Source organism: Rana temporaria, chromosome 1 (assembly GCF_905171775.1).
Source record: "Rana temporaria chromosome 1, aRanTem1.1, whole genome shotgun sequence".
Classification (NCBI taxonomy): domain Eukaryota; kingdom Metazoa; phylum Chordata; class Amphibia; order Anura; family Ranidae; genus Rana; species Rana temporaria.
Window position 1 is genome coordinate 247,380,343 of NC_053489.1, and position 14,275 is coordinate 247,394,617.

A 14,275-nucleotide genomic window follows, 5' to 3' on the forward strand; every position below is an offset into this window, starting at 1 on the left:
AAAGAATGATGGTAATCGAAGCAAATTTTAAGAACATTATTGACATGATGGGCCGTGTCAAAGACTGAAACACCCCCCGCCCATCCCCCGCCCCCACAAACATTTTAACAGTTTGAATAATGAATACGCCAAAATTTGAAGATACACACACAGTGTGCCAACATGTGCTATCTGCCATCACAGAATATCTAATGTCTGTGCTTTGTGGGTCCAACCCCCTCCTCCATCCTCAAGTAGTTGAGAGGAAGGGTTTGCTCCCACAAAACACAGACATTGATCACCCATGATGTCAGATAGCACATGTGGCCATTTGTCTGTTGAACCAATGACATTTGGCGAGTTTGCACTGAATGTGTGTATCTTCCAATTTTGGCGTGTTCCAGTGTGAAAGCACACCATGACTGACTGCTGTTGTGAGTTTTTATATTTTTTGAATTTGATTTTGTTACTTTTTGACCATGTTGAACATTTTGGGATACTATAAAGTTTAGACCATAAAGAATAAACAACGCCAAAAATTATTTTCAATATATATATAGAATTATAAATCTCTCTAATCACTGAATTTAGTGAAGTAGAGATTTGACTCCAAATTCTCACCCAAAAATTTTGTTTTAGAAAAACACACCAAAAACAAGAAAAATGGTTACAAAATTATTGTTTTTTGTGCCTAAAAAATATGGCCAAAAATAAATTTAAGGCGGTAAACACCCCACCAAATATAATCTATATATATATATATATATGTAAACAATAAATCTAACTATATTTGAGGAAAAAAAAAGTGAACTTGTTAATAAATGTATAATCTGCATAATATTTTTGGTTGAATTACCTGAAAAAAAAAAAAATTTTTTAAAAAATTTTGAAGACTCCTAAGTACAAAAGCAGGGAGTAATGAAAAAAATCAAAAAATTTTTTTGGGGTCATGAACAAGCAAAAATAAAAAAAAATTGACCTCAACATTTACAAATGGAGTTGCTTCTTATTTCTAGACTCAATACCCTGTTTGTAGATGAGTGAATACTGTGCAAAATGTGGTTAGTTACTAAAAGTGGAGAAATCAATTATGCATTACAATTGAAGAAGTTAGTTAGAGAACCAGGAAGACAGAAAAAGAGAAAAAGCATTAATGACAAACAACTGTATAAAGTCCAATGGTCTAATTATTTATTATTTTTTAGAATATTCCTTTCTTTGGGGGCCGAATTAGAAAGAAATATGATCTGGCATAGCAATGGCCCCCCGACCCATGAAGTACTCAACATATTTGTCGCGTACCTAACGAGCTGATTGGGGGGCCAAGCCAGCGCGACCAGTGTCCAGCCCGGGAAGGGGATCTGAGGGTAGTCTTGCCTCAGAACCGATGTCGGGTAGGTACGTCTGGGAGTGCCTGCGTAAAAAGTTGTGCAAAATGCAGCAGGCAAATACAACGGTGTCCAATTTATATTCCGCCAGATGTATCGATGTCCTGAACAGGCGGAACCGGTTGGTGAGTATCCCAAAGGCATTCTCGACTACCCTCCGAGCCCTGGCCAACCGAAAATTAAACACACTCCTCTCTGAGGTGAGGGTCCTCTGGGGAAAAGGCCGCATGAGGTGAGGACCAAGCCCGAAAGCCTCGTCCGCTAGGAACACAAACGGAAGTCCTTCCACATTATCTTCATCTGGTGGCAATGCCAGACCACCAGCTTGGAGACGATCATAGAAATCAGTCCGTGCGAACACTCCCCCATCAGACATCCGGCCATTCTTCCCCACGTCCACATATAGAAACTCATACTGTGCCGACACCACCGCCATCAACACAATACTATGATAACCCTTGTAATTATAATAGTAGGACCCCGAGCGGGGTGGGGGCACAATGCGGACGTGTTTCCCATCTATTGCTCCACCGCAGTTTGGAAAATCACACCGCTGGGCAAATTGGGAAGCCACAGACTGCCATTCCTGTGGTGTGGAGGGTAGCTGTGGGGACAAACAAAATTAGAGATTTAGTACTTTGTAACAAATACATCCTACAAGCATCCTTGTGACAGTTCACAGTATTAAAATTGCATTAGAAAAATGTGCATGGAGAATTTGGAAAATGAAATATATAGGGCCACTTCATTAAGAGACTCCACAGCCCTCTGATGGGGACAATAAAAGTTTGAAGGGGGGGGGGGGGGGGGAAAAACCCCAAAAAGTCCTGTTTGAAAAAATGGCAAGGTGGGTTTGTCCCTAGGATAGCATGCTGGACAGGTTAATATTGGGTAAGGGACAAATATGCAGGTAGGCCAAGAATAAAACATGTAAAGCTGATATCAACATGCATAGGGAGAAAAGCTAACGTTAGTTAAACACACAGCATATCTGGGAAAATAAAAATAAAGTTAGTTGGCCACATTATTAGAGCCAGGAAACTTACCTTAATATACTCCTCATGCATAACTTTGATGATGGCAGCACACGTGTCCGGTATGATGACCCCAAGCGCCTGCGGAGAGATGCCTGTCGAGAACTTGAGGTCCTGCAGGCTCCTCCCAGTCGCCAGGTACCGCAACGTGGCAATAAGCCTCTGCTCGGCCGTGATGGCTTGGCGCATCACAGTGTCCTGCCTCGTGATATAGGGGGACAGAAGATCCAGCAGACGGTTGAATACGGGGTCCGTCATGCGGAGAAAATTCCTAAAGTCATTAGGATTATTCTCCTGGAGTTCCCTAAGCAGAGGCATATGTGAGAACTGGTCACGCTGGCGCAACCAATTCTTGGTCCAGAAACGCCTCCGCCCCCTGTTTCTGGCCAAAGTACTGGACAAATGAACATATCCAGCAGCCATCCCATAAACAGCACCAACTCGCGAAAATTGACGCTGCTGCTCCATCATGGCTTCAAACCGGCCGGCTGGTCAGTCAAGAACACACTGAAACAGAAAGCACTCGCAAATCCAGCACTACCTGCGACAAACGCGCGACAAACAGATACGAGCGCACAGGATGCAACTGCTAAAGCAGAAACAACCTGCTTGCCTATAGCCGAATGACAACTACGTTACCGCAAGCACACGCACTGAACCCGTGAATACACGCTGTCAAAGCCTGGAGACCGAGAAGCGCGAATCAGCTCTAACCAAACCTTCACTAACACGAGCAAACACGTAACTAGCAAAAGAGGAACAGAGGGCGGCGCCATTAACTTTGGTCTTCCCCTTTATAGTGACGTCGTACGTAGTTTACGTGCACGCGTTCCGGTACGACGGGAATTTGGTCCGCTGGTGTGTACACGCCAGCGGAACAAAACACAAATCAGCCTTGTACGCCGGAAACTGTCGGGCAGACAGTTTCCAGCGCACAGATCCGGTCGTGAGTACAAGGCCTTAGATTTACCAAAACCATGTAGTGCAAGGGCCTGCCTGATTGCATATAAATTGAAACTCCATATTAGCTATATTTGATGTATTAAACAAAATTATATTTTTCTATAACTTTTTCCAATTATACTTTCTTTATCGCATATCGTGATTGATTCTTCAATCACTAGGGCCATTAAAGTCCTGTTAAGGGGAAATATGTTTTCCAAGTTTGAATCTCTGAGCAGTGCATATCTTTATATCATTAGTAGCATATCATTTTTGTATCTTATATTTTTTTAGTTTATAAAGATTAAAGGTGATGATGATGATTTCATGATCCTCTTCTCTCTATATACTTCCCGAGCTGCTTCTTTGGCCTCTATTATCACATGCAAAGATCCAATTGTTTTTCTGGGGTCTGATACATCTATTACTGAAATAAAGACAAAATACATGTTTCATAAAAAACAAGCAAGTACTTTCCTGGAAAAAAGCACATTTATACCATCTGGAAACCTGACATGATCTAAATATGTATTTAAACATGTTTTATTCTGGGTAGAGTGAGTTTGCCAGATATTAAGATTTTTGGTTTCCCTGTAAAATCCTTTTCTTTGAGTACGCCACAGGACACAGGGGACTTTATAGTCACCAAAAAGACAACATTTTTATACATTTTTTGGGGATATTTATTATAGCAAAAAGTAAAAAATACAGATTTTTTTTCAAAATTGTTGCTCTATTTTTGTTTATAGCGCAAAAAAATAAAAACCGCAGAGGTGATCAAATACCACCAAAAGAAAGCTCTATTTGTAGGAAAAAAGGACGTCAATTTTGTTTGGGAGCCACATCGCACGACCGCGCAATTGTCAGTTAAAGAAACGCAGTGCCGAATCACAATTTTTTAGGGGGGGGGGGATTTTTTGCTGACACCTAATCACATAGTGTTTATACATCTGGGGGGGGGGGGGACTTTCCTGGGTTAGCTGCACTTTTCCATAGACTTTCTAAAATCACAACAAGACTCCTGCATTCAGGAAGTGCACCAAACCCGCAAGACATAATTGAAGTCTATGACTAAGTGCAGCAAACCCACAGGAAAGCTGCAGGTACCGTACACTGCACTGCACCCTCGATGTGGGTAAACCGCAGCACATCAGTGTAAAAAGCATCCCTATGCCAAGTGTATTGCTTCACAATAACCTGCAGATCTCTTCTTTCCTGCTGCTGGCACCACTCTGGAGACCGCTAGCTGCGATAAGACGTAGAGTGCAGTTGGTATCACTCTGCATGGGACAGGAGCCAGCACTACAGAGGAGGCTCTTGCTCCCTACTACAGCTCCAACTTTACAAGTAGTCCCTCTGCATTTCACTCTGTTTGATGCTCTGGAATGGTGGGTCAGCAAGCCCAGACTGTGATCTACCAGTCACCTGTCTGAGATCTACTGGTTGCTGACTGCTCCCTGCTCTACAGGACTTTTACTGTCTGTTGCACATTTGACGTCAGTTTCTGAGCCTATTTCATCCTTAGAAGCAGGTCGTCCAGAGACCCAGGGTCTTCAACAACCTCAGAACCATAGTCAACACCTTGTGAACACCCTAGGGACTGTGGATAGGCTGAAGGGTAACAACACAGATTGATGATGCAGCAGCCGAACTCTAGCTTGTAGCCTCTGGATGCAAGAGCCAGTTGTCTGGGACTTTTTGAGTCCAAGAGGCTGCAAAGGCCAATGGATGCTGCCCCCCCCCCCGCCCACACAAGTGGGGGCACACCTTCACTGTGAGTAAAATTTGCCTTAGGGGACCTAGGGGCTCAGTTCCTCTCATGGAACTGGGATGTAGGCTTTTGCTTAGAGTCTGGGGCTGGTAGCTTATAAAAGGAACTCTTCTTGGATTCTAAAGGCATCACTGTTTTCTGACCAGTCACCTTTGCTTTCTTCTTTAAGGGTAACACTTTTACCCAGTGTTATCTATGGGATGTAGGCACCCAATAATTGTCCAAATAAGCATTCACCCTCAAAGGGCAGCCTATAAACTTGGTTCTTGCAGAGAAGATTCACCAACCAGAAATTACTATCGTCTGTGTGCAGCTCCGACGGAAGAAAAAACCCACGCATGCTCAGAATCAAGTTGACGCATGCCCGGAAGCATTGAAATTAATTTTTCCCGGCTCGTCGTAGTGTTTTACGTCACCGCGTTTTGGACGGTCGGAATTTAGTCTGACAATGTGTATGCAAGACAGCTTGAATGGAATTCCGATGAAAAAATCCATCCGATTTTAGACCATCAGAGAATGCGATCATGTGTGCGGCATAAGGCTTAGCTGAGCTGGATGGGGTTATGTCGGGGCAGAGATTCATGCCTTTTTTTGGCCAGTGTTCATTCACCTGAAGGTGGCAGCATAACCCAAGTAGTCATATACTGTATATAAAGGTCAATGTGTCTTGTGATGTACAAGGAGGAAAAGGAAATTATAGATGATTATGCTCTCCACCAACTAAGTTATCTAAAGATAATCATACAGTTGCTGAAATAGATTTTTACTCACTCTGCAAAGTTTCCTCTGCTGGATCTACAGATCTTCGTAAAAGATGCCGCAGGTCCAAATAAGCATACCCAACATCACGACAATCGTCATCATCTTCATTCACTGGATCGCTTACTACTGTAAATTTTAACCTTTGTTGTGCCCATGAGGGAAGACAAATATTAGGTAAATGTCAGTGTCTCATATCGATTTCACAGTTAAGATATTCTGTGGCCCACATCCTATATGTGCCGTAACGCAATGATTTGGGTGCCACAACACTTGTTTCACATGTGGGTGGTTCTCTCCCCACCCCAACTAGCGATGCAACATTTTCTGGTGAATGATCTCCTCTACATTTCCTGCTAAACCATATATACGTATATACTGTTGGTATAGTATGTCATGGGAAAGAGTAGAAGCTCTGCGGGCTCCCCAGCTACTGATACTACCTCTATTTGGGCTGCATCTAATTATACTAATCCTAATTATGACTGCAAAAATCAGTTTGCCTCACCCATCCCCACCTTCCCAGAGTCCATCTTTGTTTTTTTCTGTCAGCTTCTGCTTAGACAGTAAGGAAGTGTATGTTATCTTTCAGATGGGTTGGTACATGTGGAGGTTCAGGCTGTGTGGGCATGGCTCCCAGTACTGGAGTTATTTGCTATCAAAAATATTTTTGACATTCTAAAACAGCCAGGTAATTGGGGGGATTGGAATGGCAGCAGGTGCAGTAGTTAGAGAAAGGTTAGGGTGATGGCAGGTGCAGTAATTAGCCTGAAGGGTAATAGTAGTCAGGTGTGGTGGTAAAAGCTGGGAAGCATGCAAGTAAAGTGGTAGTGGAGGTGTGTCCGGGGCAGTGTTGAAATGGGGGGGGGGGATGTACAGACATGGTGGTGAGAGCACAGGGGTAGCTTATGCAAAGGTGAGAGTGAAGGGGTAGCAAGCACAGGCATAAAGGTAAATGCAATGAGGGGGGTAGGTGCAGTGTAAAACATTGGGGTTGTAATGCGGATATGTAAAGGCATGGTGGCCAGACTAGTGGAGGGGGCGTGAGAACAGGGGAAGTGGGCATGCAGGTACAGGTCAAGCCCTATGGTCAGAGTGTTAAATGGTGCAGGCTTAGTGTTGTGTGTAAAAGGCAGTGGGTAATGCAGGTGTGATGCTAACAACATGGGAGAAAATACGAGTCAAGCACCATTGTTGGGTGGGCAGAGGTGCAGACTTTGTCGGAATGGGAGTGGAAGTCATTCAGTCAAGGTGGTAAGGACTAAAGGGATGTTGTAACAGATGTAGGGTTGGAAGGAGAGTATAGGAGTGGTGCATAATGATGTTCTGGTGGTAGCAGGAGGAGAGGGGGTTGCTTACTGGCAGGATGGTGAGTATGGGGGATTCTGGTGAAAGGATGGTGATAGAAAGGACTGTTGCCATCGTGCCTGTAAGCTAGGAAGCAGGGATGCTGGTAGAAAGTAACTGCACCTCATGTTAGTGGCTGTTAGCATCCTAGAACTTTTTTGCATGACTGAGTGCCATAATGCATTTCTCCTGAAGATGGAGATCCCGCCGCCCATGGACACCAAAGAGCTGCTGATCGCCGCCTCCCACCTCCCCCAGAAATGTGTTGGGGGTTGGAGGTGCACAGCAGAGACCAGCCAGGTACAGGGGAACCTCTGGAAGGGGGGGGCGGCTGTCTGGGGACACTGATGTAAGGAAGGGGCCCTCTGGGTACACTGATGTAAGGGGGATTTCTGGGGGCCCCGATGTAAGGAAGGGGCCCTTCTGGGGACCCTGATGTAAGGGGGCTCTTTCGGGACACTGATGTAAGGGGGGCTCTCTGGGGACTCTGATGTAAAGTGAAGGCTCTCTGGGGACCCTGATGTAATGAGGGGGGCTCTGGGGACCCTGATGTAAGTAGGGAGGCTCTCTGGGGACATTGATGTAAGGAGGGGCTCTCTGGGGACCCTGATGTAAGGAGGGGCTCTCTGGGACCCTTATGTAATGAGGGAGGCTCTGGGCACCCTACTATAAGTAGGGAGGCTATCTGGGGACCTTGATGTAATTAGGGAGGCTCTCTGGGGACCCTTATGCAAGAGGGGGGCTCTCTGGGGACCTTGATGTAAGGGGGGCTCTCTGGGGACCCTGATGTAAATGGGGGATCCGCACTCAGAGACACACGCACACGCGTATATTATATACATGTCTATGCCTGCCCAAGTGTATGACTTTCTTTACTTCACAGCTATGGGCTCTAGCCTGAGATCTTTTGTAGACCCAGCAACGCCCCTGGTGGGGGGCCCTTCGTGGTTTCTTGCACCGGGGCCCTGAAGATTCTAGTTATGCCTCTAGGGGGGTGGGTCGCTATCAGTGCGCATGCACTCCCCAGACCTGGAAGTGCTGGATAACTTACTAGGTAGGTGATCCATGCAGAGCGGCCACCCTGGCGCAGTATATGTGCAGTGGGCGGTCAAAAAGTGCTTAAAGTGTATGTTACCCCAACATCAGAATTCTGATATGTGTCTGTGTTACCATGGACCTAGTTGAAACTGTGACAGGGCATGGAAACACATCCATCTCAATGTGGTCAATTTGCTTCCTTGCATTCTCCTTGGTACTGCAGCCAGCATGTACTCCAGTGGTCAGACTTGTGCTGGCACATCCCCCTGCCCTGGGAAGATCAGTGCATTACTGTTTCTGACAAGCCCCCCCCCCGCCCATCTGGTCCGTGTGTAGTTTTGTCCTTGCATTCTGCCTGTAATCAGTTCAAACTGCTGTTGCAAACCCCCAAGCATCATCACAAGAAGTCCTCTCCCCCTTCTCCTTAAAGCAGTTGTATAAGCCTATAATAAGGTTACATGTAGGTACAAAAAAATATCTCCTAAACCTGTACTGTTTAGGAGATATTCACCTTGCATGCAACCGCTGATGTCAGCGGGGCATGCTTTCTGAAGGTATGGTGGATGCTGCCGGACCTTGCCGGAAAGCGGTCTCCTGCTTGCGCGGGAGTGACGTCATCATGGCTTTGACTACTCACATAGCCCGAGCCACGAGCCCGGAAGAAACGCAGAGGGAATATGTCAGCTCCCTCAGCGGTGCCCGGGAGGCAGTGTGGGCACTTCATTCTAAGGTAAGTATTTCATAGTGAGCTTGCATACTAGCTCATTTTGCCTTTGCCTTACAGTTTTTTTTTTTAGGGCATACAACCGCTTTAAGCCCCTTATGCAGGTGAGGGCAGATGTTATGTGATCACTTATATAAAAAAAAGGTATTTGTGTTTTCTTGCCTATATACACACTTACCTCTAACAAGGTAAGGGTTCACATATACTTTAAATCTAAAAGCAAGCTAATTACATACAGAACTCTATATATAACAGAAGAAAGTTCTGACTTTGACAAAATCTGAAATTCGATTTTTGCTATTGCTAATTGCATAGCATATAATTAAACAAACCTGAGGTATTTAATCCAGCTATACGTTTTCTATATTCTCCAGATCCAGTAACACACACCAAGTAAAGAACATTTTACCCTGTTTATATGTTTGAACTACAACATTCCTGTTATTGTCCTCTTTTATTAGGTATAAAGATTAATAAATCTTAAAACAGATTATATAATGTTTGCTTTAACTTTCAAAATAAATATTACAAAATTATAGAAAATCTTAACCATACAGTACCATCAAGGTAAAACAAGGCATTTCAGGATAGCAAAGTTTATTTTGAGGTCCACTGGGGACACAAGGCCTCTGGGGTATTGCCCAGCTATAGGAATTTGAACGCAAAAAAAGAGGTGAACCTGCTTTATGTGATTTGGCCCTCTCCCAGGAATTGCACCCCCAGTTTTAGCCTATCATATGACCCACATATATTTTATTTTTTCCCTTATTGGTTTTCTCTTTTACTCTTTCCCATTTCTCAGTTGTTCCAAATTTGAAGTCTAGATTTTCCAATGTTGTTGGTGCTTTTCGTAGGTGACACTTCTTTCCATCTTATTCCTAATTTGTTATATTGCCCATTTTGGAGGACCTAGGAGTTGTTGACTTTTTGTAGGCCTATATTTTTATTCAGATGTTTCTAACACGATTGACATTTCTGCACTGTCCCCCCTATTTGCGTCTCTAAAACCCTGAATAAGCTGCACCTTTTTGGGTGCAATACTTGCCTCTAGAGTGCTTGTCAGTGCTGATATTTTTCAGCCAAACTAAGAAAGCTGAAGCTGTTTAGTCCAGACAACAGGTGATGATCTTTCCATTGCCATCTTTTGCTCTCTTTTCGAGGATGATGTGCACCCTAATTTATTGCTACATATAGTATTCCTCCATATGCATAGTCCACAATTACATTCTCCAGGCAGTCTGTCTACCATTACATAGCTACATAGTAGGTGAGGTTGAAAAAAGACACAAGTCCATCAAGTCCAACCTATGTTTGTGATTATATGTCAGTATTACATTGTATATCCCTGTATGTTCAGGTGCTTAACCACCGCCTGTGGAAGGGAATTCCACATCCTTGCAGCTCTTACAGTAAATAACCCTCTACACCAGACCTGGGCAAACTACGGCCCGCGGGCCGTATACGGCCCGGCGGACCTTTTAATCCGGCCCACCCCCGCCGCCGAAATCGCCGCCGCTGCCACGTTAATCACCGCGGCGGGGAACATTAGACAGCGTTCGTCTGAACAGCTGTTTTCCCCGCCGCGCATAGACACTCCCCCTTGGATGGATCTGTCCAATCACGAGCAAGGGGGAGTCACATAGACCCTCCCCCTTGCTCGCGATTGGACAGATCCGTCCAAGGGGGAGTGTCTATGGCATAGACACGCCCCTTGGAAGGATCTGTCCAATCGCGAGCAAGGGGGAGTCACATAGACACTCCCCCTTGCTCGCGATTGGACAGATCCGTCCAAGGGGGAGTGTCTATGCGCAGCGGGGAAAACAGCTGTTCAAACGAACGCTGTCTGTAATGTTCCCCGCCGCGGTGATAACAGGAGGCAGGGCCGGGAGGGGTCACTGTGCCCATCACACGCAGCCACTTGTGCCAACACATGCAGCCACTTGTGCCAACACACGCAGCCACTTGTGCCACCATAAATTGTCGCCACTGTGCCAATCACACGTAGCCACTGTGCCAATCACACGTAGCCACTGTGCCAATCACACGCAGCCACTGTGCCAATCACACGCAGCCACTGTTCCCATCAAACGCAGCCACTGTGCCAATCACACGCAGCCACTGTGCCAATCACACGCAGCCACTGTGCCAATCACACGCAGCCACTGTGCCAATCACACGCAGCCACTGTTCCCATCAAACGCAGCCACTGTGCCAATCACACGCAGCCACTGTGCAATCAATTGTTGCCACTGTTCCCAAACACAGCCACTGTGCCAATCACATGCAGCCACTGTGCCAATCACACGCAGCCACTGTGCCAATCACATGCAGCCACTGTGCCAATCACATGCAGCCACTGTGCCCATCAAACGCAGCCACTGTGCCAATCACACGCAGCCACTCTGCCCATCAAACGCAGCCACTGTGCCAATCACATGCAGCCACTGTGCCAATCACATGCAGCCACTGTGCCCATCAAACGCAGCCACTGTGCCAATCACACGCAGCCACTGTGCCAATAACACGCAGCCACTCTGCCCATCAAACGCAGCCACTGTGCCAATCACACGCAGCCACTGTGCCATCACATGCAGCCACTGTGCTAACACACGCAGTCACTGTGCCATCAATTGTTGCCACTGTGCCCATCACACGCAGCCACTGTGCCATCAATTGTCGCCACTGTGCCCATCAAACGCAACCACTGTGCCATCACACGCAGCCACTGTGCCATCACACGCAGCCACTGTGCTATCACATGCAGCCACTGTTTAATCAATTGTTATTGATTAAACAGTGGCTGCCTGTCCCCAGCCTCTGTCCCTCTCCTGTGTCATGTCCCCAGCCTCTGTCCCCCTCCTGTGTCATGTCCCCAGCGTCTGTCCCCCTCCTGTGTCATGTCCCCAGCCTCTGTCCCCTCCTGTGCCATGTCCCCAGCGTCTGTCCCCCTCCTGTGTCATGTCCCCAGCGTCTGTCCCCCTCCTGTGTCATGTCCCCAGCCTCTGTCCCCCTCCTGTGCCATGTCCCCAGCCTCTGTCCCCCTCCTGTGCCATGTCCCCAGCGTCTGTCCCCCTCCTGTGTCATGTCCCCAGCGTCTGTCCCCTTCCTGTGTCATGTCCCCAGCCTCTGTCCCCCTCCTGTGTCATGTCCCCAGCCTCTGTCCCCCTCCTGTGCCATGTCCCCAGCCTCTGTCCCCCTCCTGTGCCATGTCCCCAGCCTCTGTCCCCCTCCTGTGTCATGTCCCCAGCCTCTGTCCCCCTCCTGTGTCATGTCCCCAGCCTCTGTCCCCCTCCTGTGTCATGTCCCCCTCCTGTGTCATGTCCCCAGCCTCTGTCCCCCTCCTGTGTCATGTCCCCAGCCTCTGTCCCCCTCCTGTGTCATGTCCCCAGCCTCTGTCCCCCTCCTGTGCCATGTCCCCAGCCTCTGTCCCCCTCCTGTGCCATGTCCCCAGCCTCTGTCCCCCTCCCGTGTCATGTCCCCAGCCTCTGTCCCCCTCCTGTGTCATGTCCCCAGCCTCTTTCCCCCTCCTGTGTCATGTCCCCAGCCTCTGTCCCCCTCCTGTGTCATGTCCCCAGCCTCTGTCCCCCTCCTGTGTCATGTCCCCAGCCTCTGTCCCCCTCCTGTGTCATGTCCCCAGCCTCTGTCCCCCTCCTGTGTCATGTCCCCAGCCTCTGTCCCCCTCCTGTGTCATGTCCCCAGCCTCTGTCCCCCTCCTGTGCCATGTCCCCAGCCTCTGTCCCCCTCCTGTGCCATGTAACCAGCCTCTGTCCCCCTCCTGTGCCATGTCCCCAGCCTCTGTCCCCCTCCTGTGCCATGTCCCCAGCCTCTGTCCCCCTCCTGTGTCGTGTCCCCAGCCTCTGTCCCCCTCCTGTGCCATGTCCCCAGCCTCTGTCCCCCTCCTGTGTCGTGTCCCCAGCCTCTGTCCCCCTCCTGTGCCATGTCCCCAGCCTCTGTCCCCCTCCTGTGCCATGTCCCCAGCCTCTTTCCCCCTCCTGTGTCATGTCCCCAGCCTCTGTCCCCCTCCTGTGTCATGTCCCCAGCCTCTGTCCCCCTCCTGTGTCATGTCCCCAGCCTCTGTCCCCCTCCTGTGTCATGTCCCCAGCCTCTGTCCCCCTCCTGTGTCATGTCCCCAGCCTCTGTCCCCCTCCTGTGTCATGTCCCCAGCCTCTGTCCCCCTCCTGTGCCATGTCCCCAGCCTCTGTCCCCCTCCTGTGCCATGTCCCCAGCCTCTGTCCCCCTCCTGTGCCATGTCCGCAGCCTCTGTCCCCCTCCTGTGCCATGTCCGCAGCCTCTGTCCCCCTCCTGTGTCATGTCCCCAGCCTCTGTCCCCCTCCTGTGCCATGTCCCCAGCCTCTGTCCCCCTCCTGTGTCATGTCCCCAGCCTCTTTCCCCCTCCTGTGTCATGTCCCCAGCCTCTGTCCCCCTCCTGTGTCATGTCCCCAGCCTCTGTCCCCCTCCTGTGTCATGTCCCCAGCCTCTGTCCCCCCTCCTGTGTCATGTCCCCAGCCTCTGTCCCCCTCCTGTGTCATGTCCCCAGCCTCTGTCCCCCTCCTGTGTCATGTCCCCAGCCTCTGTCCCCCTCCTGTGCCATGTCCCCAGCCTCTGTCCCCCTCCTGTGCCATGTCCCCAGCCTCTGTCCCCCTCCTGTGCCATGTCCGCAGCCTCTGTCCCCCTCCTGTGCCATGTCCCCAGCCTCTGTCCCCCTCCTGTGTCATGTCCCCAGCCTCTGTCCCCCTCCTGTGCCATGTCCCCAGCCTCTGTCCCCCTCCTGTGTCATGTCCCCAGCCTCTGTCCCCCTCCTGTGCCATGTCTATAACAAGTACTCGTACCAGTTTTCCAACAATGATATTTACTGCTTTTTATAAAGAAATACAATTGATTTTATGCAGTATTGAGTTTAGCCTTTTGGCCCGGCCCTCCAAAATATTTTTAGTTTCTCATGTGGCCCCATCGAAAAAATAATTGCCCACCCCTGCTCTACACAGTTTAAGGTTAAACCTCTTTTCTTCTAATTTTATTGAGTGGCCACGTGTCTTGTTAAACTCGCTTCCGCGAAAAAAAAGTTTTATCCCTATTGTGGGGTCACCAGTACTGTAATTGTGCTTCTTATCCAGAGAGAATAAGTTCAGTGCTCGCAACCTTTCTCCATAACAAATGTTTTTAAGACCCTTTAATAGCTTTGTTGCCCTTCTTTGTACTCGCTCCATTTCCAGTACATCCTTCCTGAGGACTTGTGCCCAGAACTGGACAGCAAACTCCAGGTGCGGCCCTTTCCACATCCTTGTAGAGTGGG

At 48.4% G+C, this 14,275-nt stretch overlaps 1 protein-coding gene across 1 annotated transcript in view; it reads right to left on the minus strand.

The window, feature by feature from the left end:
• Positions 1-3,365: 3,365 nt before the first annotated feature.
• The window catches only part of RPGRIP1 (RPGR interacting protein 1), a 63,146-nt gene continuing 52,236 nt past the window's right edge, over positions 3,366-14,275 (minus strand). Inside the window, exons 24-25 of the mRNA XM_040352976.1 lie at positions 5,886-6,016; positions 3,366-3,770 (exon numbers count right to left, since the gene is read on the minus strand). Coding sequence (XP_040208910.1) covers positions 3,634-3,770; positions 5,886-6,016 — 268 coding nt within the window. The 3' untranslated portion in view covers positions 3,366-3,633. The remainder of the gene's footprint in view (positions 3,771-5,885; positions 6,017-14,275) is intronic.